This window comes from Anomaloglossus baeobatrachus, chromosome 2 (assembly GCF_048569485.1).
Source record: "Anomaloglossus baeobatrachus isolate aAnoBae1 chromosome 2, aAnoBae1.hap1, whole genome shotgun sequence".
NCBI classification, from domain to species: domain Eukaryota; kingdom Metazoa; phylum Chordata; class Amphibia; order Anura; family Aromobatidae; genus Anomaloglossus; species Anomaloglossus baeobatrachus.
The window spans coordinates 92100909-92128406 of NC_134354.1; the positions used below are offsets into that span (position 1 = coordinate 92100909).

Consider the following 27498-nt stretch of genomic DNA (forward strand, 5'->3'; position numbering starts at 1 on the left):
CTGAGTGACCGGCCTGGACTGCAAATTTTCAAGAATTTTTGACATAGTCACAGACAACTTATCAGCAAAAACTGCAAACTCTATCCCCGTCACTGGGGCAGGGTTCACAGGCGTCTCTGCCTGGGCCACTACCACCATAGGCTCCGGCTGACGAAGTGGCACAGGGACCGAACATTGCACACAATGGGGGTCAGTGGAACCTGCCGGTAGATCAGCCCCACACGCGGTACAAGCAGCATATAAAGCCTGTGCCTTGGCACCCTTGCTTTTTGCGGATGACATGCTGTTGTCTCCTCAGAGCAATAGGGTATAAGCCAAGAAGCGACCGTACAGTGCAATATATAGGTACAGACAAAAAGTACACTAAATGACACTGTGGCACTAGTGGGGTCAGCACTTTTGTGCTGCTTACCGCCCGCTAAACAGCGGGTGTGTGGTCGCCAGAATCCCTTGTCTGGGTCTCCCAGGGCTATGTCCGTTCTCCAGCTCAGACTGCATGCAGGAATGGCTGCCAGCGTCCTGTGAAGAGGGGCGGGCCGTGGGCGTGCTGCAGACAAAAAGCGGGAAACTGGTGTCCCACTGTGCCCAGTGAGAGGGCTGGAGTATGTAAATAAGACTCCAGCCCTCGGCGCTGACTATTGTACAGCGTCTCTCCCCTTCCGTGATTGACAGGGTTGGGGGCGGGAACGAAGCGGAGCTAGGCCTCAAAAGCCGGGGACTAGATTTATGAGCGCTGCCGCCGTAAAAGCGCGGTCAGCGCGAGTCCCCGGCGCACTACAAGTCTCAGCCGCGCCACCGCTCCAGGGGCGGTCGGCGCGGTAGTTCCCAACACAGAAAAGTCACTCAGCAAAGCTGTAGTGACTAAGACCCATGCGCACAGCGCTAGTGTCCCCGGCGCACTAGCACACCCAGCAACTCTGGTGTGTGTCTGTGCCTGTCTGTACGGGGACACAGAGTACCTGAATGTTGCAGGGCCTTGTCCCTGACGGCACTTAGCTCCGTATCCAGCAGGATCTCCGGGTCTGTGGATGGAGCCCGGCCTCAGAGTCTGGAGGCCGGTAAGATCCCACTTCCCCAGAGCCCCTCAGGGGGATGGGGAAGGAAAACAGCATGTGGGCTCCAGCCTCTGTACCCGCAATGGGTACCTCAACCTTAACAAACACCGCCGACACAGAGTGGGGTGAGAAGGGAGCATGCTGGGGGCCCTAGTATGGGCCCTCTTTTCTTCCATCCGACATAGTCAGCAGCTGCTGCTGACTAAACAGTGGAGCTATGCGTGGATGTCTGACCTCCTTCGCACAAAGCTTGAAAACTGAGCAGCCCGTGTTCCCACGGGGGGTGTATAGCCAGAAGGGGAGGGGCCTTACACTTTTTAGTGTAATGCTTTGTGTGGCCTCCGGAGGCAGTAGCTATACACCCAATCGTCTGGGTCTCCCAATGGAGCGCCGAAGAAATATTTTTTTTGCATAATAATTTGGAACACAATGTATAAGGGCTCCATGGTGGTGGCCTCAGTTTATAGTCGCCAAATCTGGTGACAGGTTCCCTTTAACTTCAAGTCACTTACAACACACATTGATGCTTTGGGATAATTTGGGGGTGAGGGGGGAGCTGAGTAAATGTATATATAGAGGGGGATTAATATATAGAGGGGGATTATAGGCCTCCAATGATCCCAAGAACAAGACATCCCAGGTCCTTATCCTCAGGGGAGGAATTAAGCAAACAAATGCAGGCACTTTCCATAAGAGTCAATATGACATACTGAAAATGCTATTACCAATAAAACATTACATAAAAACCCATTAATCCTAAACCGGCAGTGCTGTATAACAGAGCCATTAGGGTACCATCAGACATGGCAACAGATGCACAGGTTTTTTTTTTTTTGCAGATATATTCCCAATTAAAAAAAGAAGCAAGGCTGAAAACACGTGTGACAAAGCTGATCTGCCTGCAGTAAGACGGTATGTGGTCCTCAGATCCTCACCGGAGAGGTCACACGGGTCACCGGGACACATTCTACGTGTGACATTGGAACACTTTCCTACCAGAGATGCGTTACGCAGATCTACAAAGATCTCAATAGAAAATGAATTCACCAAATTAAAAAAACACACTAAATTAAAGGCATACAATGTCTGAATATGAAAAAGTCCGTCAATCAATAGCTCGCATTCATGGAGAGCCTCAGGGGGCTCCAGCTAAGTGAGATTTCCCAGCAAGCTACATATTAAATACAACACAGGCGAAAAACACACATGTGGATGAATGAGCTCAAAGGCATCTGCGCCAAATCCCAGGGATAACAAGACACCGTGGCCTGTAAGACAGAGGCGGATAGTTAATTAACGTGTCCTACAGGCCTAAGGCAGATGTCTGCATCCGGTGGGGTTCAGGTCAGGGGTGAGGGAGGAGGAGGGGGGGGGGGGGGGGGGGAGTGGGATCCACCTTTTGTAGACAATCTTCAGGTCTCTCCATTCTAGGAAACTGCACATTTTCGGTTTTCTGGCTAATACAGTCTGAACCAACTCCCTGGTAATCTTCTTCTTCTCCTTGTCAGACAGCGGCACATACCACTTCTGGAGCCGCAGCTTCCCCTGACGGCTGAAGAGTAACATGAACTGCATCTGTGGGGGGGGGGGAAAAAAGGATAATAAAAAATAAACATTAAAAAGGCAGCAAGAGGGGATCCCCGCTGAATGACAACCACCCCTGCATGCTCCCAACCAGGTACAGTTTCAAGCAAATCAATAGAAATCAATAAAATATTCATGACTTGTCTTCCGAGAGGCATGGCTCCTCCGACGGCAGGACGGGGTGTGAATGAAATCTGGGACGTGCGCTGCTTTTATTTCTCCATCACAATAGAGAGGTTGTTCTGAAACAGGCGCTTATCTGCATGCATAGCTCTGGCAAAATCCCAGCTACAGCCCTGTGACACACGTGAGGAGGGGAAGGATGATGGTGGGAGTTACTATGCAGAAAGGAAGAAGGCATGGAGCTGGAGGGGGATTCGCCAGACAGGGAAACTAGTGAGGAGACACTGGCACAAGCTAAGAGAATGTGTCACTGCCATGCCGCTCCAGGGATCCTCGCTGGGGGGTTCTATTATCTCCGCAGTGTAAGTAGGATGTGTTTCCAAACAGCAGGCAGTATACACAGACGATAACCCGGCTGGAAGAAATACCGCTACACAAGCGCCACGGCAAGGAGCGGCCACTTCATCTCAGAAGAGAAAAAGTTTCCAGAAATATTGAGTGAAATCCGGGCAGCAGGGAGAGATGGCCGAGGCTGCAATGCAGAAGAGGCTGCACGGGTCTGCTGGGACCTGGCGAGGTGCTGCACGGGTCTGCTGGGACCTGGCGAGGTGCTGCACGGGTCTGCTGGGACCTGGCGAGGTGCTGCACGGGTCTGCTGGGACCTGGCGAGGTGCTGCACAAAGGTGCCAAACTCTGCATACTGACCCCCCGGTCCTATAGACAGCTTCTAGATCTATACTGGTGTAAACCTGCCGGGGTGTATATACATTTACAGGGGAACAATATATACAAAAAATACCTTTTGGGTATGTGCACACGTTAAGTGTTTGGTGCAGAAATTTCAGCATCTCTTGGTAGGAAAAAACGCAGTATAAAATCTGCATGTTTTTGCAGTGTTTTTGGTGCAGATATTTCCCCACTCATTACTATGGGTGAAATGTGCTGCAAAATCGCTGGAAGAATTGTCATAGTGCAGGTTCAGGGTATGTGCCCACATAGCAGGTATGTGTGCAGATATTCTGTACCCAAAACTACATGTTTTGGCAGGAAAAACACAGCAGAAAAAATGTTCATTTTTTATTACGTTTTCATGGGGTTGTTTTAAAAGGGGGTAGTTGCATTTTTCCATTCATTTTTTAGTCATGGTGATTACGGGGTTCCTGCGTTGTACCTCCCCCCACCCCCCAATCGCGGCAGGGACTCCGGATGATGCAACAGCTCAGACCCGGCTTTCACTGCTAAGCAGTTTAACCCCTTGAAGCTGCGATTAATGCAATCACAGCATTCAGGAGCCAGGGAGAAGGATTGCTTACCTCCCGCTGGCGATCAGGTCCCTGCTATCATAGGGACTCGATCGCTGCCATGGCAACCCTAGGTCATGACCCTTATGACCCTGGGTTACTGAGCTTCAGATCGCCTCACATACCATGCCAGATGCATGCTGTGTGAGGCGAAGTGTCAGTGCTACAAGTGCAATACTGACAGATATAATCCATTGTGGTGATCGAGCTCATGCACTGCATTGGATTATATAAATGCAAAAAACAACACAGAAAGGATTGAATTTGACATGCTGCTTATTTTTTTCTGCAACAACATCTGCAAGGAACAAAGAAGCAACATGTGCACAGCAAGTCAGGATTCTCATAGACTTTGCTGGTATGAGTGTTTCCTTACTGTATTGATTAAAACCTGCAAGAAAAAACGCATGAAAAAAACGCATGAAGAAAATGCAATGTGTGCACATGGCCTTAAATATGCAGGGAAATAATAAGCAACATGTGCATGAGACTTCAGGATGCTCATTCACATTGCTGCCATCAGGATTCCCTTCAGGTTTTTTGACAAATCTGCACTGAAAAAAAACAAGTTAGAGGGATCATGTCAGTTTTTTTTATATTAAACTGCCCCAATGTCTTGTGCATCATTAATGTTTTTTTTTTTTTTCCAAACAAAAGTTCCCCGTAATTATAAAAAAATAAATATCACTTTTTATGCTCATGTGAATGCATTACAGACCTTTTATATCAGTTATAGGGGTGACGCTTTTCTTCAGTTCAGTCACGGTCCTCTTCAAATTATGCCTACCTCCCGCCTTGTGATTGCCATGACTGGCTGACGTCATGCCAATCTCACATATGATCCCGCACTTGCACAGCTGCCCGAGCACGTGCTGAGAATCTGGGTGTACATGCCCAAATTAATTTCATATGTCCCAAGGAGACGTGAGAAGACAAGGATCATGAGCGCATATGACATGAATCTGGGGACAATCACCCAGCCAGATTCAGGGCGTAAGTATGAGATTATATGTGAAATTGCCGTGATGTCAGCTAGTCACGGCAATCAATCACAATGCGAGGTGGGGGGATAATTTGAAGGGGACTGTGAGCAGGGCCGGCCGTCAGCATCCGTCAAACCCGGTCAAATGCCGGGGCACTGAGCTGCCGGGGGGGGCCCACTCGCGGTAGCAGGAGTGGAGCATCGCTACTCAGGGGGGGCGGTGCCCACGCTGTCACCACCCCCCGTCCCCCCGCCGAGGGTTGCGCTTTCAATTGTACCAGTATCGCAGTTGCCGATACAATTAAGAGCAATGATGAGAGAGTGAGCAGCGCGCTCCCTCATCATTCTCCCCGCTGTGACAGTCGGCGCTCTGACAGCTCTGCAGCGGAGTGCGGTGACATCATCACTGTGCGCCTGCACTGAGGTCAGAGCGACAGCAGTGGAAGCGCCGAGGAGAGCGGATCAGCGGGGGAGCGAGGAGAAGTGAGTATTAATCACTGTATGCTACATGAGGGTGCCTACTGCTATCTGGCTCTGCACTGTGCTGTATACAGGCTCTCCTCTATACAGGCTATATACTACATGAGGGTGCCTATTGCTATCTGGGTCTGCATTGTGCTATATGTGGGCTGTATACTACATGAAGGTGACTAATGCTATATATGTGTCTGCATTGTGCTATAGGGGCTGTATACTACATGAGGATGCCTAATGCTATCTGGGTCTGCATTGTGCTATATAGGGGCTGTATACTACAGGACGGTGCCTAATGCTATCTGGGTCTGCATTGTGCTATATGTGGGCTGTATACTACATGAAGGTGCCTAATGCTATATGTGTCTGCATTGTGCTATATAGGGGCTGTGTACTACATGAAGGTGCCTGATGCTATATGGGTCTGCATTGTGCTATATGGGGGCTGCTTAATGTTATATGGGGGCTGCATAATATTATATGGAGGACAATGGGGGCTTCATAATACTATATGGAGGAATATGGGGGCTGCATACTACTATACCCCCAGAGTTGTATGTCCCCTTCAACTAGGTGCTGTATGTCCCACCACCCCAGTGCTGTATACCCCCAGAGCTGTATGTCCCCCCCCACCCCAGAGCTGTATACCCCCAGAGCTGTATGTCCCCCCCACCCCAGAGCTGCATACCCCCAGAGCTGCATGTCACCCCCCACCTAACAGCTGTTTGTCCCCCCACCTCAGAGTCACTGCTCCCCTCTAGAGCTGTATGCCCCCCATTGCTGTATACCCCTTTCCTCAGTAATGTGTATGTCCCCAGCCTCTCTTGTGATGTATATACAGAAGTGTTAGTGTGCTCTATGTGCGGCCATATCTGTTAGACAAGCGGGGAGGTGAATGAAGCTGTTGCCGGCTTCCCAATATTAGAAATATATATACAGTATAAATATATAAAAATAATGTGTGTGTGCATGTATGATGTGTATCTATGTATGTCAGTGTATATTGCTGTGTGTAGATTTATGTCCATTTATATGTGTTTTTGTGAATTCTTTAAATATGTATGTGTACGTATGCCTGTATGTGTATGTATCTGTGCATGTCTATGTGTGGATGGGGCCCACTGAGACTCTTTCGCCCACAAAAACTTGGAGCCGGCCCTGACTGTGACTGAACCAAAGAAAAGTGCCACCCCTATGACTGAAAGAAAAGGTCTATGAAGCATTCACATGAGCATAAAGTGTTTTTTTGTTATCATAAATACAGGAAACTTGTTTAACAAAAACTGTTATTGATGCACCCTGCGCATCACTAACAAGACAATGGGGGCAGTTAAATATCAAAAAAAGGACCTGAAGGGGCATTAACATTGCAAGATATTCATGAACCAAGTTAAAACCAATCATTTCCTAATCATCTTCCTGTATAAGCAGGCTGCCAATCACCAAACAAACAAGCCAAGTGCAAAACATCCGTATTCTCAGCGATGCGTCATCCAGTGTAAACAGGACTTTCCCTGTCAGGAACACCGGCTGCCTGTGTGCACCGAGCCATCTAGTATTCTTAACTTTGGTCTACTTGTGTAAACAGGCATTCAAATGACCGCAGATGGGTAAAACTTTACCAATCGGTGGTCATGTGGTACCCCCAGGTGGTCCCAATAAACGGACCTTTACACAGCCATTTCTTAAAGGGAACCTGTCAGGTCCTATATGCGTTCTGACCTACAAGCAGGGTGTTGTGTGGCCTAATAACCCCTTCCTACCCATCCCTGTGTTGTAATATTGTGTAATATGAATGTATAAAAAAAGTTTTATTACTTACATGCTCCCTATGTAAATGATCAGAGGCTCAGGTCCCTGGGTGTCACATCGCCACGTGGGCGTTTGCATGCTTTCCGTGGTATGATGCCCCTGTGGGCGTGATATCATGGATTTACACGAGCTACGTCACCGTCAGCTTCTTGAGATCCCGCGCATGCGCGCTTGCCATTCCCGCAGCCCTGTTATCCGGTGCTTGCTTGTCGGCTTCAGACGCGCACTGCGCATGCTCAGAAGACTCCTGCGGTTCAGACCATGCGCAAAGTGCATCTGAAGCTGACAGGCAAGCACCCGGATAACAAGGCTGCGGGAATGGCAAGCGCGCATGCTCGGGATCTCAGAGAGCTGACGGTGACATCGCTCACGTAAATCCATGGTATCACAGGGGCGTCATACCACGGAAAGCATGCAAATGCCCACAGGGCGATGCGACGCCCAGGGGACTAGACCCTCTTGATCATTTACTTAGGGAACGTGTAAGTAATAAAACTTTTTTTTATAATTTCATATTACACAATACTACAAGTTACAAGTGAAAAGGTTTTGGTAACGTGTTAGCCAGAAAAATTATTGAATGTTCTCAGTGAGAGGAACAAAATTATAATCTTGTGATACCTTTTAATGGCCAACTAAAATAGAATAAAGTGAGGTTACAAAGCAAGCTTTCGAGACATCTCAGGTCCCAGAAGGGACCTGAGATGTCTCGAAAGCTTGCTTTGTAACATCACTTTATTTTAGTTGGCCATTAAAAGGTATCACAAGATTATAATTTTGTTCCTCTCACTGAGAACATTCAACAATATTACAACACAGGGGTGGGTGGGAAGGGGTTACTAGGCCACACATCACCCTGCTTCTAGGTCAGACCACATATGGGACCGGACAGGTTCCCTTTAAGAGTTAGGGGTACTTTGCACACTACGATATCGCAGGTGCGATGTCGGTGGGGTCAAATCGAAAGTGACGCACATCCGGCGTTGCTGTCGACATCGGAGTATGTGAATCCTTTTTGATACGTTTAACGAGCGCAAAAGTGTCGTAATCGTATCATCGGTGTAGTGTCCGACATTTTCATAATTTCGCTGAAGCGACGGTACGATGTTGTTCCTCGTTCCCCTGCGGCAGCACACATCGCTGTGTGAGAAGCCGCAGGAGTGAGGAACATCTACCTGCGTCACTGCGGGTCACGCTGGCTATGCGGAAGGACGGAGGTGGGCGGGATGTTTACGTCCCGCTCATCTCCGCCCCTCCGCTTCTATTGGCCGCCTGCCGTGTGACGCAGGACAGGTGAGTGCATGTGAAGCTGGCGTAGCGATAATGTTCGCTGCGGCAGCTGTCACAAGATATCGCAGCTGCGACGGGGGCAGGGACTATCGCGCTCGGCAGTGCTGCCATCGGCTTGCGATGTCGTAGTGTGCAAAGTACCCCTTAGTGTTTGGGAACCCTGCATGACAATCAATGCTCAGACTACGAAATGTTTCCAGACTTTAGAAATGCAGATCAGCCCAGCTCTCGAGACGTTTCATCATATAGATATATAAGAAAATTGGAACAAAAACGTTCTGCAAGGTCAAACTGCGCCGACCCTCCTAATCCATCATCTGTAGGACCACACGCATCCTCTCCCTGCCCCACAGCTTGTCCTACAGTCACAGTAATATCACCAGGTAATGGCAATTACTGATGAAAAACTTTGAAAAAATAAAAAAAAAAACAAAAAAAAAACCAATAATTGCAAATACGTGTTGGCTGTCCCAAACTGGTTAACATCCATTAACAATAAATAACTGTCTCACAGTTGTGCGAGGAGGGCAGGGTCACACATTGCGGTGCATGCCCCGCGCACACATGCGGGGAGGTGCGGGTGTGAGGCTGAGGCATCCTGGCAGTTGCAGAGATGATTAAATAAAATTATGGGGAAAGGAGTATAAATTACTTATTGTTTACGGTCACGTAAAACACAAGGTGTCATTAAAAGGAGCCTGCAGCTTCAATAATGTCCCCAAACTGCCAACACTATCATACACAGCTCGATTACTGTGTTTAATGAAGTGTCTGGAATGAGAAAACTCTGGAGTGATGAGCGGGGAAAATACCTTTGCTTCACCACTTATGATATGCTAAGTAGCCATGATTAGTCCAGCAGGTCGTCTAATTACCCAACCCCCTCAGACGAGCCCTGATCCCCTTCACTGTCCCCATCATCACTTGTGTGCAGATCTGGCGCAGGCGCACAACGTCTGCACTGACGACATCTCGAAGGGACAGTGATGATGTCACAACGCTGCTTGTGGCTTTACCAGTTTGTTCGACCCAATGGAATATTTTACTACATAACAAGAAAGGGTTTTCCCCACAAATAAAAATACATTTTAATCAATAGACCATGGAATAATAATAAGTATCACAATTGGATGTGTTAAAAAAAATATTCCTGTGCGGAGATAATCTTATACAGTGTGTCCACCCATATCCTGTCCACCGCCATTAACTTGAGAACGGCGGCAGCTATAGGCATAGAAGTGGTGTCTAGGTATAGTAAAGTAACCATGCGCTACGCAATGAAACCACCTATAGCGCCACCTGGTGGAAAACAACGGAGTTAGCATTTTTATCTCGAAAACGGAACGAGATAGAGAAAAAAAGTGAATTACAAAGTTGTAGGGCATCATCAATTCAATACGAATCGACACCTTGCATACAGAAATGCTATGATTAGAATGTGTAAAACTCACAAGGCTGCAGACGTGAAGCGATACCTCATGGAGACCTTCCTACAGGTCACTGGGTATGGTGGCTGTATGGAGTGGCCTCCACGCTCACCTGACCTGACCCCATTGGACTTCTTTCTGTGAGGTCACATCAAACAGCATGTGCCTGCGACCCCTCCACCAGCATTGCAGGACCTACGACGACGTATCACAGATGCTTGTGCAAACGTGTCACCTACCATATTGCACAACGTGCAGCAAGATACAGTATGCTGTCCAGAGTCCAGATTTGTATTGCAGCTGACGGGGGCCACTTTGAGCATCAAAGTTAAATGAGCGCCATATGCGTGACCAGCATTCAATGTTTTGGGGGGGGGGGTCATGGGTTTCATATCATAGCATTTCTGTATGCAAGGTGTCAATTCGTATTTAATTGATGATGCCCTACAATTTTTTTAATTCACTTTTTTTTCTCTATCTCGTTCCGTTTTCAAAATAAAAATGCTAACTCTGTTGTTTTCCACCAGGTGGCGCTAAAGGTGGTTTCATTGCGTACCGCATGGCTACTTTACTATACCTAGACACCACTTCTATGCCTATAGTTTCCGCCGTTCTCAAGTTAGTGACGGTGGACAGTATATGGATGGACACACTGTATGTGTCCCTGCTATGTACTGTGTAATAGCCGTGCCTGACTGTACAGGGACATGGTCTGATCATACCACAGCTCCTGTGCTGGGGACAGAAAAAAAAAAAAAAAAGTATTAAGATAGAACAGCATGGGATCACAGCTGATTCTTTCTGTGAGGTAAAACATTGTTTTTAAACATGCAGGGAAATGTTTTACCTCACAGAAACCCAAGTTGTTCTGTCTATATAATGTTGTTCTGTCTATATACTCTTTTGCATCCTCTTTGGCCCAGGAGATGTGGTATGATCAGACCATGTCCCTGTATGGTCAGACACGGCCATTACACAGTACACAGCAGGGGCACATATATAAGATTATCTAAGCACAGGAACATTTTTTTTAATGCATACAATTGTGCAAATTATTATTATTCCAAGATCTATTGTTTAAAATGTAGTTTGTTGCTGGGACAACCCCTTTAAGCTTGTTATCCGGATGACATGCTTTGATGGTTTTAAACCTTAGCACTGGATCCACTGATGGACTCGTTATTTTTTGAAAAGCTGGATGAAAACTAAGAAACAGCTGTCTTTATATTTGCCCTAATCATTGTATCTAAATACATAATGGCCAGTTTCTGTTACCCTATTCCAGCATGCACCGCAGCACTGTCAGTTGCGCAGGCGCAGTTCGAATTATGCCTGCGCAAGTGACATACACGTCACCGCAGCTTCTGGGCACGAACTGCGTGTGCGCATGATTATTTCACCGCACTCCCGATGCGATAGCATCAGGCCTATTTCTAGTCTTCTATAACTGTTACTTATGTTTGTTTCTATATGAACCTCTGAACTGTAAAGCGCTGCGGAATATGTAGGCGCTACAGAAATAAATATTATTATTATTATTATTATTATTAAAGAGCTGAAAATGCAATAGCTTACTGGAGCTGAACTCACAGCCAGTCTATTTGTAAATAAAGCAATTTTATTTTAAACATCTAAGCTACTAAATCCCTCATAAAATGTGTCACATTAGCCAATCATGTATTTAAAGCATAGCTCCAAGCAAAATACATGAGAATACATTAAAGGGGTTGTGCGGTCATATCATATTGATGACCTAAGGAGTTTGTATGTCCTCCCCGAATTTGTGGGTTTCCTCCAGGTTCTCCGGTTTCCTCCCAAACTCCAGAAACATACTGATAGGTAACCTAGATAGTGAGCCCCAATGGGGACAGTGATGATCACGTCTGTAAAGCACTGGAATTATTAGAGCTATATAAGTGAATAAAATAAATAAATGACCCATCTTCAGTACAGGTCATCAATATGAGATTGGTGGGGGTCTGACGCCCCTAGTGATCAGATGTTATTTGCTCAGGGTACTGTTGCTTGGTGGGAGTAGTCAGACCCTCCATTGATCTCACACTGATGTATACGTCACCAATATCCTGTGAACAGACAATCCCTTTAATTATAAAAGAACAGTGAGCTTAGATTTCGGATGGTACACGGTCACAGGTGGAAACCTCTATCTTGTTACTATTTGTAGCTTTAAAGGGAGAAAGGCCCACAACACTTTTTTTTTTGCAGAGGTGTCCTATAGCATCAGAGTCCGCCCTGACGTGAGACATTTGTGCCCCGTCTGTACACTCGTCCTCATTTTGGGTAAGGTGTAATAAAGTTAGGCTATGTGCCCACAGTGCTTTTTTCAGCACAAAAAAGCATATCTTGGCAGAAAAAAACTGTTTTTGTGTTTTTTTCATGTCATGCTTTTTTTCATGCTTCTTAGGCTGCTTTCACACTACGTTTTTTTAACATGCGTCATGAATGTTTTTTTGCTGCAAAAGCGGATCCTGTTTTTGCAGAGAAAAACACATGTGTTATTTTGCAGGATCTTGCCACTTGAAGTATATGGGCGGGCATTGGAGTCATGTGATCGGGAGTGAGGGGAACTGAAGGTGAGACTGGGAGCCGGGATCTGACAGCTGCGGAGGCTCGTAACCAAGGTAAACATCGGGTAACTTGCTTGGATACCCGATATTTATCTTGGTTACGAGCGTCTGCAGCTGCTAGGAGCAGGGCTGTCTGCACACGTAACCAAGGTAAACATCGGGTATCCAAGCAAGTTACCCGATGTTTACCTTAGTTACGAGCCTCCGCAGCTCTCAGGTGGGGGAGAGAGGGACTGATCACGCCAGGCTGGTTTCTGGGCATACTCAGTAGAGCAAGCAGGATCCTGTCTATCAGCATACCAGCGTTCACATGCAATATAGTCAGGATCCAGCAATTTGCAGTATTTGAACGAAGCTCAAAAAGGCTACAAGTAGCGTTTTTGAAAAAAGTTAAAAAACTGCAAGTCGCTGGATCCTCACTATAACGCACGCAAACGCAGGTGAACGCATGTTGACGCGAGTCCATTGCAAATGCATTGAAATTAAAACGCATTTGCACTGGATCCGTTTTTGCGTTAAAAAAACGTTCAGGACACATGTTAAAAAAATGTAGTGTGAAAGCTGCCTTATCTATTGAGAGGGAAAAAAAAAGCAGGAAAAAAAAAGCAGAAACAATTGACACGCTGCTTCTTTTTTCAGCACCAAAAAAAGCAACGTGGCCACAGCAAGTCATGATTCTCAGACTTTGCTGGGATGCATTTTCCTTGCTTTTTATTGATTAAAAAAAGTAAGGAAAAGGCATGAAAAAGAAAGCCCTGTGGGAACAAAACCTTATAACGCAACAAAAAAGGTTGGACGAACAGGAGACGCCAAGGTGATCACAGAAGGTTAACACAAGCGCGAAATATCACAGAGCCCAATCCAATCTCCATTCATTTTAATACATAGCCAGAAACAGATCAACTTGTTCACACAATTTCAGGAGGTGTAAGGGCTTGTTCACACGTGACATTTTGCTGCATTTTACAAGCCATTAGTCATAAAAAAGGCAATGCTTTACAGCAGCAGCAAAATGAATATTGGGAGAGATTTATCAATACTTTCTCATTTTTAAACCGTGACACCTAAGGCCCCATTCAGATGTCAGTGATCAGGTTTTTTATATTATTTTCATCAGTCTGGTCAGTGTTTCAGGAGTGATTTTCTCACATGAAAAGATAAATACATTGTAAAGCTTCTCCAACCCATTACAATGTTAAAAATGTTAGCACCCGTGTGCAGTGTGTATAGCTTGTCTGGGTCACCAGGCTTTTCTGATAAGCCATGTCCTCTTCATTAAAGCCAAAAAGGCAGAGAAAGTGTCTAAAACCCTTCGTGAATATGGTGTGTAAGCCATGAAAAACAGTTCAGCGCAAATTACACCAGAATTCTGGCACATTTATCTTGATGTTTAGTTTGAAATAGAGAACGCTGAGAGGAGATTTAGGCTATGTGCCCACGCTGCGGATTTACCGCGGATTTTGCCGCGGATTTGCCGCGGATTTTACGAAAATCTGCAGCAGCGGCACTTCCAAGCCATTTCAATGGCATTTTGGAAATGCTGTGTCCATGCTGCGGATTTTTGCGCGGCGGATTTGCCGCGGATTTTGATCCAGAAAAATCTGCAGCATGTCAATTATTGTTGCGGATTTTGGTGCGGATTTTGGGTATAGAATGGGGGAAAAAAAAAAAATCCGCATCAAAATCCGCGGCAAATTTGCGGTAAATCCGCGGCAAAAATAAGGTGCGGATTTGCCGCGAAAGTCGCGGATTTTCATGCAGAAAAATCCGCAGCAACATTCTAATACCTGAAATGTAGTCACAGTGCAGAGTGAACCACCCTATTTTCATTAGCACAAGGAAGTACAAGAAGCATTGGGATGAAACTAAAAGGAAAGAGATACAGATTAGACATTAGGAAAAACTTTCTGACAGTGAGTGCAGTCAGAGAGTGGAACAGGCGACCACGGGAGGTAGTAGAAATCTTCAAGCGGAAACTGGATAAACATATTGCTGGGATAATTTAGGAAAACCTGCACTCGAAGGGGGTTGGACCCGATGGCCCTTGAGGTCCCTTTCAACTCAATCATTCTATGATCTTGATAAATGTTCGCCATTGTTTTTTTTTTTTTCTTGCATTATTCGACCTGGAGTGCACTTTTTTTTAGCGCAGCAGAGTCTCAGCATTGGATGCTGTAGGCTAATGCCCCTCGGCTCCCCCTGTGCTGCCACCATGAGACAAGTCTCACGCAACTTTGATGCGATCCTGTGATCGGATCACAGCTGTGGAGGAGAGGGAGAGATTAATCTGCCCGTCTCCTCCATTGTCAACTGATGGTACACTTGGATGTCATCCAAGTACAGTCCGATGTTTCACTCGCACCCATAGAATTGTATGGGTGTGAGCAACACGTCTTTCACTGACAACCGCAGAATGCTGCGACTTTTCACTCATCCAGAATCTGGATCAGAAAAAAGCTGACCATCTGCTCTCCCTCATTGAGTAACACTGGTCCAAGTGCTATGCAAGATTTTCTCACATTGCACTCGTCGGAGTCATACACTCATGTGAGCGTACCCTTTAAGTTACCAGCCTGGTGATATCTGCGGGATGATCAGCTCAGCTAGTCATCCCGAGCCCGGGATCCCGAAGGGTAAGGAAATTTGCACTGCTCCTGTCCCCAGCTGAAGAATACAGACCTGGACCGTGGACTCTTGTGCACAGCATCCCTAGTACCAACAGGGTAGTGAAAGAATCGGAGAGAAATGTACCCCCTCCAGCTTTATAGCGTGCATCCAGCTTCAGGAAACTGCAGTACAATCATTTTTCTAACTCCCTCTATATTTTTGCCGATAACCCACAGAATGGACCGGCCAAAGTGTATGCAGCTTCTGCATGGCGCTGAGCAGAAGCTGTAAAGTCCTATGGCGCTCGCTCCCTCACTGAAGAAACATTATTATACTGCAGAGTCCAGAACCACAATCATTTTCTTGTGACGGTGGAGAAGCGCCTCAAAAATACTGTTATTACTATTATATCATTTATCTATTTACACAGTTTAGAAATAACACACATTTACTGTTGCAAAACCCTTAACAAAAAACAAATTGATAGTGATGTTTATTTTAATACAGTAAATCTGATATATGTTAAATGTGGAAAATAAATGAGTCAAAATCTAAATATTTAATTCTAATGATCAATTTTCTTTATACCCTAACCACTTCAGTAATTATCTTTATTACACAATATCCTACACTTCTCCTCTTCCTACTAATCACTAAACGTGTTTTTTGTTTTTGTTTTTTAACTCCACTTCCTGTGATGTATTGTTTGAGAGAAGTCTCAAGCGTTTCATCATAGGAGGCTGGAGCTGCACTCACTTCCCTGCAGCATCTATCGCCCCTCCTGGAACAGGACGTTATGAAGGAGCAGTTATTTACTACAGTTTCTTGAATCGCCGCCCTTTGAGATGTCTTGGTTCTATGGTGATAGAAGGTGTGGGAGAGGCGAGTGCAGCGCTGACACTCTGCTTCTATCTCTGCTTATACAGCTTCTGTGAAACAAGACATCATCAAAGCAGCAGAAAGATAAGCCGTGACACCCCCTGACAAAGTCTTGATTCACTAAAGCTACGGTGGAGACAGAAGCAGTGTGCTGGCACTGGACTCACCTCTCCCACAGCTTCTATCACCCTGGATCTAGGGCATCTACAGAAAGTGGCAATACAAGAAACTGTAAGTAAGTAACTGCAGTGCCACCCCCGATGACATCCTGTCCCGTCAGTGAGATAGATGGCGCGGTAAGGTGAGTGCAGCCCCAGCCTCCTGTGACATCATGTTTGAGACTCCTTTCAAAGAAAAAAATCACAGGAAGGGCTGTAAAAAAAAAATAAAAAAAAACAAACATACAAGAATCAGCAAGATAAGGAGAAGTGTAGATTATTGTGTAATAAAGCGAATTACAAAAGTTCTTAGAGTATAAGGATAGATATTTGGGTGGCACAGTGTTTAGCACTGCAAGTGTCGCAGCGCTGGGGTCCTGGGTTCAAACCTCAGTTTGTATGTTCTCCCTGTGTTTGTGTGGGTTTCCTTTGGATTCTCCAGTTTCCGCCCACACTCCAAAGACATACTGATAGGGAATTTAGATTGTGAGTGATGCTAATGTATGTAAAGCACTATGGAATTAATAGTGCTATATAAGAGAATAAATATTATATTATTATTATTATGAGGTCATTTTAGATACCAAACCATCCCTATAGGCCTCTTTCACACCTCCATAGAAAACACAAGGTGTGTATGGCCTTCCATGTGCCGTGATTTTGGCACACGTGACTTCTCAGTGTGCTATGATAGCACACGGACAGCAGGAACTTTTTTTCACCTGTCCCGGGCGCTGTTGTCTCCGGCGCAGTGAATATGCATGAGCATAATGAGCGGGCCCTTAAGCAAGTGACAGCAGTGCCGAAGACAGCAGAGTACAGAAAATCATTTTATTTCAAAGACACGTGTTTTCTCTGGTACATGTCACATGGATCAAATCATTGGGTGGTCTGTGTGACATCAATGCGGCTGGAGAAAAATGGACTTGCCTCCGTGCGGAACACACGGACACGTATGTGCACCACCCGGACACACAGTCCTTGTAAAAACACTGATGTTTGCGCATACCCATTGATTTTAATGAAAATGGATGTCATACGTACCGGAATCACTGACGTGTGAAGAGGGCCTTAATGTAAAATCTTCATAGTCTTGTGCACTAATTCAAAACATGTTCAGAGAACAGGTCTTCCTTTATGTCATGCCACAAAGCAAACAAAACTCCTGACTCACACAGACAATGTTTCCCAAGTCTCGGACAGCATTTCCAACAATAATACGCTCCTTGCCATATACTAACAGTTTACATTTATAATAGGAACTGAGCCATAAAAGAGGGATAAAGTAAGTTCCCATGAATTTATGTTCGGGTCGCAGCGTATTTTTGCTGCATCCAAAACGCTGTATTTTACAGTACAAGCAAAGTGGATGGAATAACAGAAATCTCATGTCCGCTGTGCGTTTTACACTGCATAAACTGACCTGCGGTGCGTTATTCAATGAACAAGGGCTTTATGCCTGAAACGCGTTTGATGGCTCTGACCAGACATGGATTTTAAATAAAATAAAATCCAATTTATTGAAGATTATTATCTGGAGACCTCCGCTTTCTCCTTATAATAATTGGACCGTCGGCCCGGACCCTGGATTAATCTCCAACCAATGTGGAGAACGGGTTTTTTGGATTAATCATCACAGTGAGCCTCAAACGTTTTTTGCATTTCAAATAGACAATAAGCATCTACACAACATAGTGTAAGAATCTTTCAAGTAAAACATGGAGACAGATGTGCAGGCACGCGACTCATCAGCATTATAGGTAAACAGTTAAACAAAAATAAAAAAAAAATAAAAATCAAGAAAACGTGATTCCCTGTTGGGATTGAGAAAATTATGAAGGTACACAGCTCGCGTGGATTCAGTGCGGAGCACGTGCTCATGATGATAGTCCTGGAGTGAACCCCACAAGCACAGAATTTATTATAGTAACACAGTTCCACCCACAAGACGGCAATACACAAGTAACAACCTGAGAACGGGTAACAAATATTACTGTGTGTAATAAAAAAAACTGTCATCATCAATAAGTGACACGGGTAACAGGATACTTATTCTCAAGAAAGGGGGTCTCAGAAACTGACCCCCTCAGTTGTCTTAGGGTACTTTCACACTTGCGTTTTTTCCTTCCGTCACAATCCACCCTTTTGGAAAACAGCGGAATCCGTTAACGGATTCCGCTGTTTGCCATAGACTTGTATGGATGACGGATTGTGCCAAAAGTACCTGCGTTGCTTCCGCCGGGCGGAAGGAACGCAGCATGTAACGTTTTTTGAGCGGCGAAATACATGTGAGAGCTCTCAGCTGAGCGCCTGGCCGCCGGCATGTGAGAGCTCTCAGCTGAGCGCCCGGCCGCCGGCATGTGAGAGCGCTCAGCTGAGGGCCCGGCCGCCGGCATGTGAGAGCGCTCAGCTGAGGGCCCGGCCGCCGGCATGTGAGAGCGCTCAGCTGAGCGCCCGGCAGCCGGGTGATCAGCTGATCGTTCACAATAGTCTGCTGCCGGTAAAACTGTAAAAAAGAAAATAAAATTAAAAAAAGCTTTCCGTTGTTTTGTATGATCCGTTGCATCTGTTGTTCCATTATATGCAACGCATCCGTTGCATCCGTCACACAACGCAATGCAACGGATGCCATTCAACGCAAGTGTGAAACTAGCCTTAAGAAGTTGTTAAATTCACAACACATCTACTGGGTAGAGAGGAAATCCACCCCTCACACTGAAGATAGGATAATTATAACTGAGAATGAGAGAGGGAGAGCAGACACTTCAAGTTTCACTTAAGCAGGACCTCCTGGTGTGGACAGGTAACTACAGCAGAGGAACTCTTGGGAAAGACATCCAGTCAGTTTAGTTTACGCACAGAGGCTGGCAATTACACTTCCCAGGCCAAAGCTTCTACTGATTAAAACAGGATCATAGGCTTTTCAGCACCTCAGTTCCTGTGACTATGAGCCTAAAAGCCTGACCAGATGGTCCCTTGTGGCCAGGCTTGACATTTCTATTCACTATAGGAAGGGGGGCTTTGGAAGAAACATGACATTTAATATGCAAGGTGCTCACCACCTAAATTAGCATCACAGACCTGAGATCAGACTAATATATTGGAATCATTAGCCCATATAAAAAGCTGGGTGGCACAAAAGAAAGTTGTGGACATGTGGGGGCCTGTCTATGCTGATGTCATCTATACTTCCCTTCTTCCCGCAAGGAAACAGCAGATAACTTTACACTGGAAGGTTTATGCTTTTCTGTTATTGCTCCCTTTTTGTTTTATAACTGCATATTTATGTGACTTTTTATCTTTAATACCATTTTATTGTGGCCATTGTACAATTTTTATATTAAAGAACAAAACTTTAATAAGTTTGATCTTTTATGTTCTAAAGAATCCATAGCCTTACAGAGAGTGTGGGACCCTTTAGATTGTCAGACAGTAGTAGATTTTGGGGACTCATCCCCCTGTGTTGTGTAGCCCGGTGTGTGGACTGTGTCAGGACATTATTTAGGCTCACTTTATAGCATATAACAGGTTGAGTGCTGGACTGAACGAGAGGATGAAAACAAGCCCTTGCAGGCTCACCCCACGTCACGTATATGTGACAACGACTATTGTCATCAACACTGGTAAGGCTCCTTTCACATTGCGCTTTTACTTACGTTCAGTGGTCCCGTCGGGACATCCTTCCAAGCCGCCCCTCCCCCATCCTGCAAAGCGTGTTTCGGACGCATACGCCGACTGGGCCATTGACTGTAATGGAGCAGACTCTGGTAGCATGTGCTCTGTCTTGCTCCATTTTCGGCCATATACATTTTCGGTAGAGGGACACCCGAATGTAGTCGACTACGTTTTGGTGTCCGCCTGCAAAAAAACGTATATGCCCGAAAATGGAGCAAGACAGAGCACATGCTACCAGAGTCTGCTCCATTACAGTCAATGGCCCCGTCGGCGTATGCATCCAAAACACGCTTTGCAGGATGGGGGAGGGGCGGTTTGGAAGGATGTCCCGACGGGACCACTGAACGTAAGTAAAAGCGCAATGTGAAAGCAGCCTAAGAAGGAAACAGTCTCAAGAAGAGAGGGGGGTCCCAGCTACTAACCCCCCCTTCCCCCAATGATTTCACACTTCTGTGTCTGGAGTGCAGTTCATATGGAGATTCCGAAAGACAAGAAGAGGAAGCTCAGTGTTATTTCCTGGTAAATCAACAGCAGAAACATTCGACTCCAGACACTATTCCGATCCCTGTGTCTATCACTGGGAGGGGGCTGAGCAGGTGTAGTGGTCTCTGGTCACTTTTAGGCTATATAGTCACACATTGCTCTTTTTTGGCAGCAAAATCTGCTCTCTTGGCAGTAAAGAAGCTGCTTAGAAAAAGCAGGTTTCACTGTATTTTCTATTTTAGTTGGGCACCATAGTGCAATTCATCACAGTGCACTTTGGTGTCTAACTAAAAAGACAGGAGGACATGGGAACAGAGACTAGACTGAGCCCAAAGCGACCAAGCTTGCCCCATTGCAGTGAATGGCTTCAGACACCGGCCCCAATAGAGCCACAAACATGCAGCTCGAATGTGATATCACACCATCCTTACATTGAAGAACAAAAATCATTAATATTAACATTTGTAATATTTTCTTAATTCCTCTGAATATGTTACATTAAAGGGGTTGTCCAGGCTGAGGTCTCAAGTCTACAGTCAACTCTAGGGGACTGCAGTCTTGTGACTCTTCACAGCGCGCACTGCCAGGATTCTCCTGTGCTGGACCGGGCACGTATGTGATTTGCAGCCACATTCCAACTAGATGTGAATTGAGCGAGGCCGCACACGTCTAGTCAGCATGTGACCGCATGTATGGAAATCGCAGATTTCAGGGCATGTGCCTTTTTTTTAAAGCGGATGTCGGTACATTGCTTCCAATCCACAGCGATGATGCTGGTGACGTGTTATCTTCTGCACCCACTGAGGTCTCTGGGTCGGTCTCATCTAAGAATCAGGAGACCAATCCACTCGTTCAGAGTGGAAATGATCTCTACACACTCAATCCACACTGACCAAACATATGTTCATATGAAAGAGGCCTGTGTTCACTTTTTTTTTAGGATTGTAAAAGGTTTTTTAAAGGGAACCTGTCAGCAGAAATTTTGTAATAAACCTATAAGATTCCCCCTCTGCAGCTCCTGGGCTGCATTCTAGAAAGGTTCCTGTTGCTATTCTGCCCCCTTTGAGAACTAAATAAATAGTTTATAAAGTCTTACTTTTTGTATGCAAATCTTTTTTTCTGTACACGGGGGCGGGCTGTCTTGCGTCTGTTATTCTGCCTCCTGCCGCTTTACGCCGTCCCCCATCGCTCATTTCCATACTGAGGACACTGCCCAGTGCTCCCGAGGTCTCGCGCATGCGCCGATGTGCCACTCTCGCGGTACTGTGCACAGTGTGACCGCTGCTGACGTGATTGCGCAGGCGTGAGATTATGGGCGGCGCTGTGATCGTCATCAGCAAGTACCCGCCCATAATCTCGTGCCCGAGCTTTCCCCTCTGCCTCCACCGTTCTGCGCAAGTGCTGGACAGATGAGCCCACGTCACCTCTTACCCATGTTTCCCTGGAGCAGGAAATAGATGGGAGGGGCGGAGCACACCACCGATTAACAGGGTTCATCTGGCCAGCGCTTGCGCAGAACGGTGGAGGCAGAGGGGAAAGCGCGGGCACGAGATTATGGGCGGGTACTTGCTGATGACAATCACAGCGCCGCCCATAATCTCACGCCTGCGCAATCACGTCACCAGCGGTCACACTGTGCACAGTACCGCGAGAGTGGCACAGCGCATGCGCGAGACCTCGGGAGCACTGGGCAGTGTCCTCAGTATGGAAATCAGCGATGGGGTACAGCGTAAAGCGGCAGGAGGGCAACTAACGGACACCAAACAGTCCGCCCCCGTATACAGAAAAAAATATTTGCATACGAAAAGTAAGACTTTATAAACTATTTATTTAGTTCTCAAAGGGGGCAGAATAGCAACAGGAACCTTTCTAGAATGCAGCCCAGGAGCTGCAGAGGGGGAATCTTATAGGTTTATTACAAAATTTCTGCTGACAGGCTCCCTTTAGGCCCTGTGCGCACTGGAAAATGGAATTTTCTCAAGAAAATTCCGCAGGTATTCAAAGATTACCGCACCCGCGGTAAAAAAAAACGCGGCAAACCGCACCCGAAAACCGCATGCGGTTTGACACGGGTTTTACCGCGGTATTGCCGCGTGCGGGTTGGTACATGTGCTTTATTGCATTCAATGCAATAAAGCACATTGAAGAAAAAAAAAGTCATTTCATTCTGAGATAGATAAATAGACAGAAGAATAGATAGATAGACAGACAGAGGGATGGATAGATAGATAGATAGATAGATAGATAGATAGATAGATAGATAGATAGATAGCTGCATTTCTCACGGTCGGCAGTGAGTTCACATTACCGGCCGTGGGAAATGCCCTGGAGTTACCTCTGCTGTCTCGCTGTGAGGCTGCATTCAGCGCTGTGTGTCAGTCGCGGCTGGATGCAAACATCGCAGGACGCCGGAGCTGTGGATTACGTCGGAGCTTTGTTTCGGGAGGGGTTAATAAAAGGGTGAACGAGGATTATTTGTGTTTTATTTAAAATAAAGGATTTTTCTGTGTGTGTTTTTTCACTTTACTTACGGGTTGATCATGTCAGCTGTCACATAGACGCTGCCATGATCAAGCCTGGAGTTAGTGGCGGTGATCCGCCACCATTAACTCCTTACATTACCTTGATTGCCAGTGCATCGCGGCAACAAGAAGAGTCGGGGACACTCCGGTACTGCCGCATAATGCATGCGACAGTCCCGGGGCAGCTGCGGCTGATATTCTCGGCTGCGGGAGAAGGGAGGGAGGTGGGGGACATTAACCCTGACCCTCGCCCTCCCCAGCCTGAGAATACCGGGCCGCCGCTGTGTGCTTACCTCGGCTGGACGGTAAATATACAGCGGAGCCCACGTGTTTTTTTTTCTATATTTCTGTTTGATTTCTGTGTTCTATATGTCTGTGTTCTGTGTGTGTGTGTGTGTGTGTGTGTGTGTGTGTGTGTGTGTGTGTGTGTGTGTGTGTGTGTGTGTGTGTGTGTGTGTGTGTGTTTACTCTCTGCTCCGCTTCCTCTTCCTGTCATAATGACATCACTTCCCTGCAAAACCGCAGGCAAGCGATGTACATTACCGCAGGTAAACCGCGAAATACCGCAGGGAATAACGCAGGAAAACGCAGTGAACCGCACAGAATTTGCTGCCTGTGTTATTCCCTGCGGGATTTCACGATTACATTGGAGTCAATGGAGTGAAATCCCGCAGCGACGTGCGGAAAAGAAGTGACATGCAATTGTTTTTGCTGCGGGAATCTTGCAGCAAAACATGCATCTGTCAAAATCCGCCTAGTGCGCACAGGATTTTTTTTCCCATAGGTTTTGCTGGTGATTCACTGCACAGATGTTATGAACATTTTCTGCAGCGAAACATGCAGCAAAACCGCAAAAAAATCCGGTAAGTGCGCACAGGGCCTTAAAGCAGAAAACACTGAGTAACGCTTCTTTGCAGAGTCCTGTCCACTCACTTCCATGACATACGCCCATCCCTTTCCCCCCCCCCCCCCAAGCAATTTTTTTTTTTTGCCGCTTTTTGTCTGGACAATGCGGCACGGACTCCAGAAGGATCTGATGCACTGTGGGGGCCACACTTATTTTTCCTCAATGAATTTTCAAAACCCCTTCAGGAGAAAAAAACACTCAAAATGTCTACTCTTCACATGAACAGCAGCTTTCTGAAGAGGATTTTAGAGAAGAAGCTCAGTGTGAACAGTGCAGAGAGAAGGAAACATCAGTCATCGCTTTCTCTGGGGACATAGGACACAACAGAGATGTCCAGAGTGACCAGCAGGGGGCGCTTACCAAGAGCTGAGCCCCCCATAACACGCAGCCCCCCAATGAGCTCAGCCGGGAGGCGCCTGCGGATCATGGTGGGGAAAGACTGTATGCACCTGCTGCTCTCAGTCCCGGAGGGCGCCACTAGGGGGGGCTGCCACACAACTTTATGGAGCCCCCCCGAATAGCAGGTGGCCCGGGCAGTGGAGGAGATGCTGAGGAGGCGCGGACACCCCGCCACACAGAGCGGTAAACCGGGCACGTACCGTGAACTGCGCAGCACCGCGGCCCCGACTCTTCTGACGCTGAAGCCGCGCGTCACGCCGCCCCCGAGCCCCCGCGTCATGACGTCACAGCGTGCATCCGGCGGTCGACAGCGGGCAGCGAGGGCTCGGGACGTCGTGCGCCGTGACACTCCCCCCGCCCGCACTGTGCATCCCAGAGGCTGCAGCCCCACATACTACAATTCCCAGCATCCCCTGCGCGCCGCACACATGGGCTTTATCAATACGGTCCTTGTTGCCCTTGGCAACCTACCTAGCTCAGCGTTCTCCCCCCTCCACTTACCAGAGCGGTTAACCCCTTCCAGACACGGTCAGTTTTAGTCTCTGCAGGTTTGTATATTCCCTTCATCCAAAAACCATAACTTTTATTTTTCTTCTTCTAAAGTTTTTTTTAAAATGTATGAGTTGAGCGACATCATTCACGTTACTGTATAATCAGGGCTGTATTTTCCCTTCGTGCTGCCCTAGGCACTTTAAGTGGTCGCGCCCCTTAGTGACAACGTAACACTATGAGTTTTCGCACACGACATCTCTTTAAACACTTGAAAAAGTATCAATGAGAAACGAAGGGCACTAAACCCCCCCCCCCCCCGCCTATGGGGATCACCACAGGCACATCAAAACATAGCATGGGTATAAATATTCCCACCACACCGTCCCCACTTATATACTGTGACTGTCACACTGCCCCTAATATACTACACACTGCCCTCCCTTATAAATTATACCCACCACACCTTCCTCAATTATGAAATATGATCTGCACATTGACCTCACATCATGCTGCCCCCTCCTCACAATGCCCCATGCATGCTGCCCCCTCCTCACAGTGTCCCATGCATGCTGCCCCCTCCTCACAGTGTCCCATGCATGCTGCCCCCTCCTCACAGTGTCCCATGCATGCTGCCCCCTCCTCACAGTGTCCCATGCATGCTGCCCCCTCCTCACAGTGTCCCATGCATGCTGCCCCCTCCTCACAATGTCCCATGCATGCTGCCCCCTCCTCACAGTGTCCCATGCATGCTGCCCCCTCCTCACAGTGTCCCATGCATGCTGCCCCCTCCTCACAGTGTCCCATGCATGCTGCCCCCTCCTCACAATGTCCCATGCATGCTGCCCCCTCCTCACAATGTCCCATGCATGCTGCCCCCTCCTCACAGTGTCCCATGCATGCTGCCCCCTCCTCACAATGTCCCATGCATGCTGCCCCCTCCTCACAGTGTCCCATGCATGCTGCCCCCTCCTCACAATGTCCCATGCATGCTGCCCCCTCCTCACAATGTCCCATGCATGCTGCCCCCTCCTCACAATGTCCCATGCATGCTGTCCCCTCCTCACAATGTCCCATGCATGCTGTCCCCTCCCCACAATGTCCCATGCATGCTTCCCCCTCCTCACAATGTCCCATGCATGCTGCCCCCTCCTCACAATGTCCCATGCATGCTGCCCCCTCCTGACAATGTCCCATGCATGCTGCCCCCTCCTCACAATGTCCCATGCATGCTGGCCCCTCCTGACAATGTCCCATGCATGCTGCCCCCTCCTGACAATGTCCCATGCATGCTGGCCCCTCCTGACAATGTCCCATGCATGCTGCCCCCTCCTCACAATGTCCCATGCATGCTGTCCCCTCCTCACAATGTCCCATGCATGCTTCCCCCTCCTCACAATGTCCCATGCATGCTGCCCCCTCCTCACAATGTCCCATGCATGCTGCCCCCTCCTGACAATGTCCCATGCATGCTGCCCCCTCCTCACAATGTCCCATGCATGCTGCCCCCTCCTCACAATGTCCCATGCATGCTGCTCCCTCCTCACAATGTCCCATGCATGCTGTCCCCTCCTCACAATGTCCCATGCATGCTGCCCCTCTCCATGAGCTCCTAATGCTGCCTTCCTCTTTTCCATAATGACACCTCCATGTTGCCCCATTCAATCATACTAAGACCACCACACTAACGCTTATGCGGAGACACCCCCCCCACACACACACACTACCCCACTCTTGATATTGACTCCCCTACATTGCTCCACTCCATACTGAGCCCACACATGCTGCCCCTTCTCCATAATGAGCTCTCAATGCTGCCCCCCTCTCATTCTCAGTCCTTACACTCCCCCCATCGATTTTGTCATTGCACTATCCCTCAACCCTTGTCCTCTGTCTCTAGCATTGGCCCCTCTCTCCCATTCCCCCAGCAGCAGCCTCTCTCCCCCGCCTTCAGCAGCAGCCTCTCCCCCAGCATCAGCCTCTCTTCCCCAGCCCCCCCAGCATCAACCTCTCTCCCCCCAGCGTCCCCCAGCATCAGCCTCTCTCCCCCCAGCCTCCCCCAGTTTCAGCCTCTCTCCCCCAGCTTTCCCCAGCATCAGCCTCTCTCCCCCAGCTTCCCCAGCATCAGCCTCTCTCCCCCAGCTTCCCCCAGCATCAACCTTTCTCCCCCAGCTTCCCCCAGTATCAGCCTTTCTCCCCCAGCTTCCCCCAGCATCAGCCTCTCTGCCCCCAGCATCAGCCTCTCTGCCCCCAGCCTTCCCCAGCATCAGCCTCTTTCCTCCCAGCCTCCCCCCTCCCAGCCTCTCCCAGAATCAGCCTCCCCCAGCATCAGCCTCCCCCAGCATCAGCCTCCCCCAGCATCAGCCTCTGTCCTCCCAGCCTCCCCCAGCATCATCCTCTCTTCTCCCAGCCTCCCCCAGCATCAGCCTCTCTCCTCCCAGCCTCCCTCAGTATCAGCTTCCCCTTCCCAACCTCCCCCAGCATCAGCCTCCCCCAGCATCAGCTTCTCTCCTCCCAGCCTCCCCCAGCATCAGCCTCCCTCAGCATCAGCCTCCCTCCTCCCAGCCTCCCCCAGCATCAGCCTCCCCCCTCCCAGCCTCCCCCAGCATCAGTCTCCCTCCTCCCAGCCTCCCCCAGCATCAGCCTCCCCCAGCATCAGCCTCTCTCCTTCCTGCCTCCCCCAGCATCAGCCTCCCTCCTCCCAGCCTCCCCCAGCGTCAGCCTCCCCCAGCATCAGCCTCCC

The 27498-nt window shown here is 47.8% G+C and overlaps 1 protein-coding gene across 5 annotated transcripts in view; it reads right to left on the minus strand.

The window, feature by feature from the left end:
- AP1S2 (adaptor related protein complex 1 subunit sigma 2) overlaps positions 1-24569 on the minus strand; it is a 129943-nt gene extending 105374 nt beyond the window's left edge. Inside the window, exons 1-2 of one of the 5 annotated variants that reach the window (XM_075335167.1) lie at positions 24467-24569; positions 2452-2630 (exon numbers count right to left, since the gene is read on the minus strand). In XM_075335167.1, coding sequence (XP_075191282.1) covers positions 2452-2630 — 179 coding nt within the window. In that variant the 5' untranslated portion in view covers positions 24467-24569. Of the gene's footprint in view, positions 1-2451; positions 2631-2779; positions 3083-24466 lie in introns of those variants that run through there. The other 4 variants (XM_075335165.1, XM_075335164.1, XM_075335166.1 and 1 more) reach the window with 4 other exon arrangements.
- Between the last annotated feature and the right edge of the window lie 2929 nt (positions 24570-27498).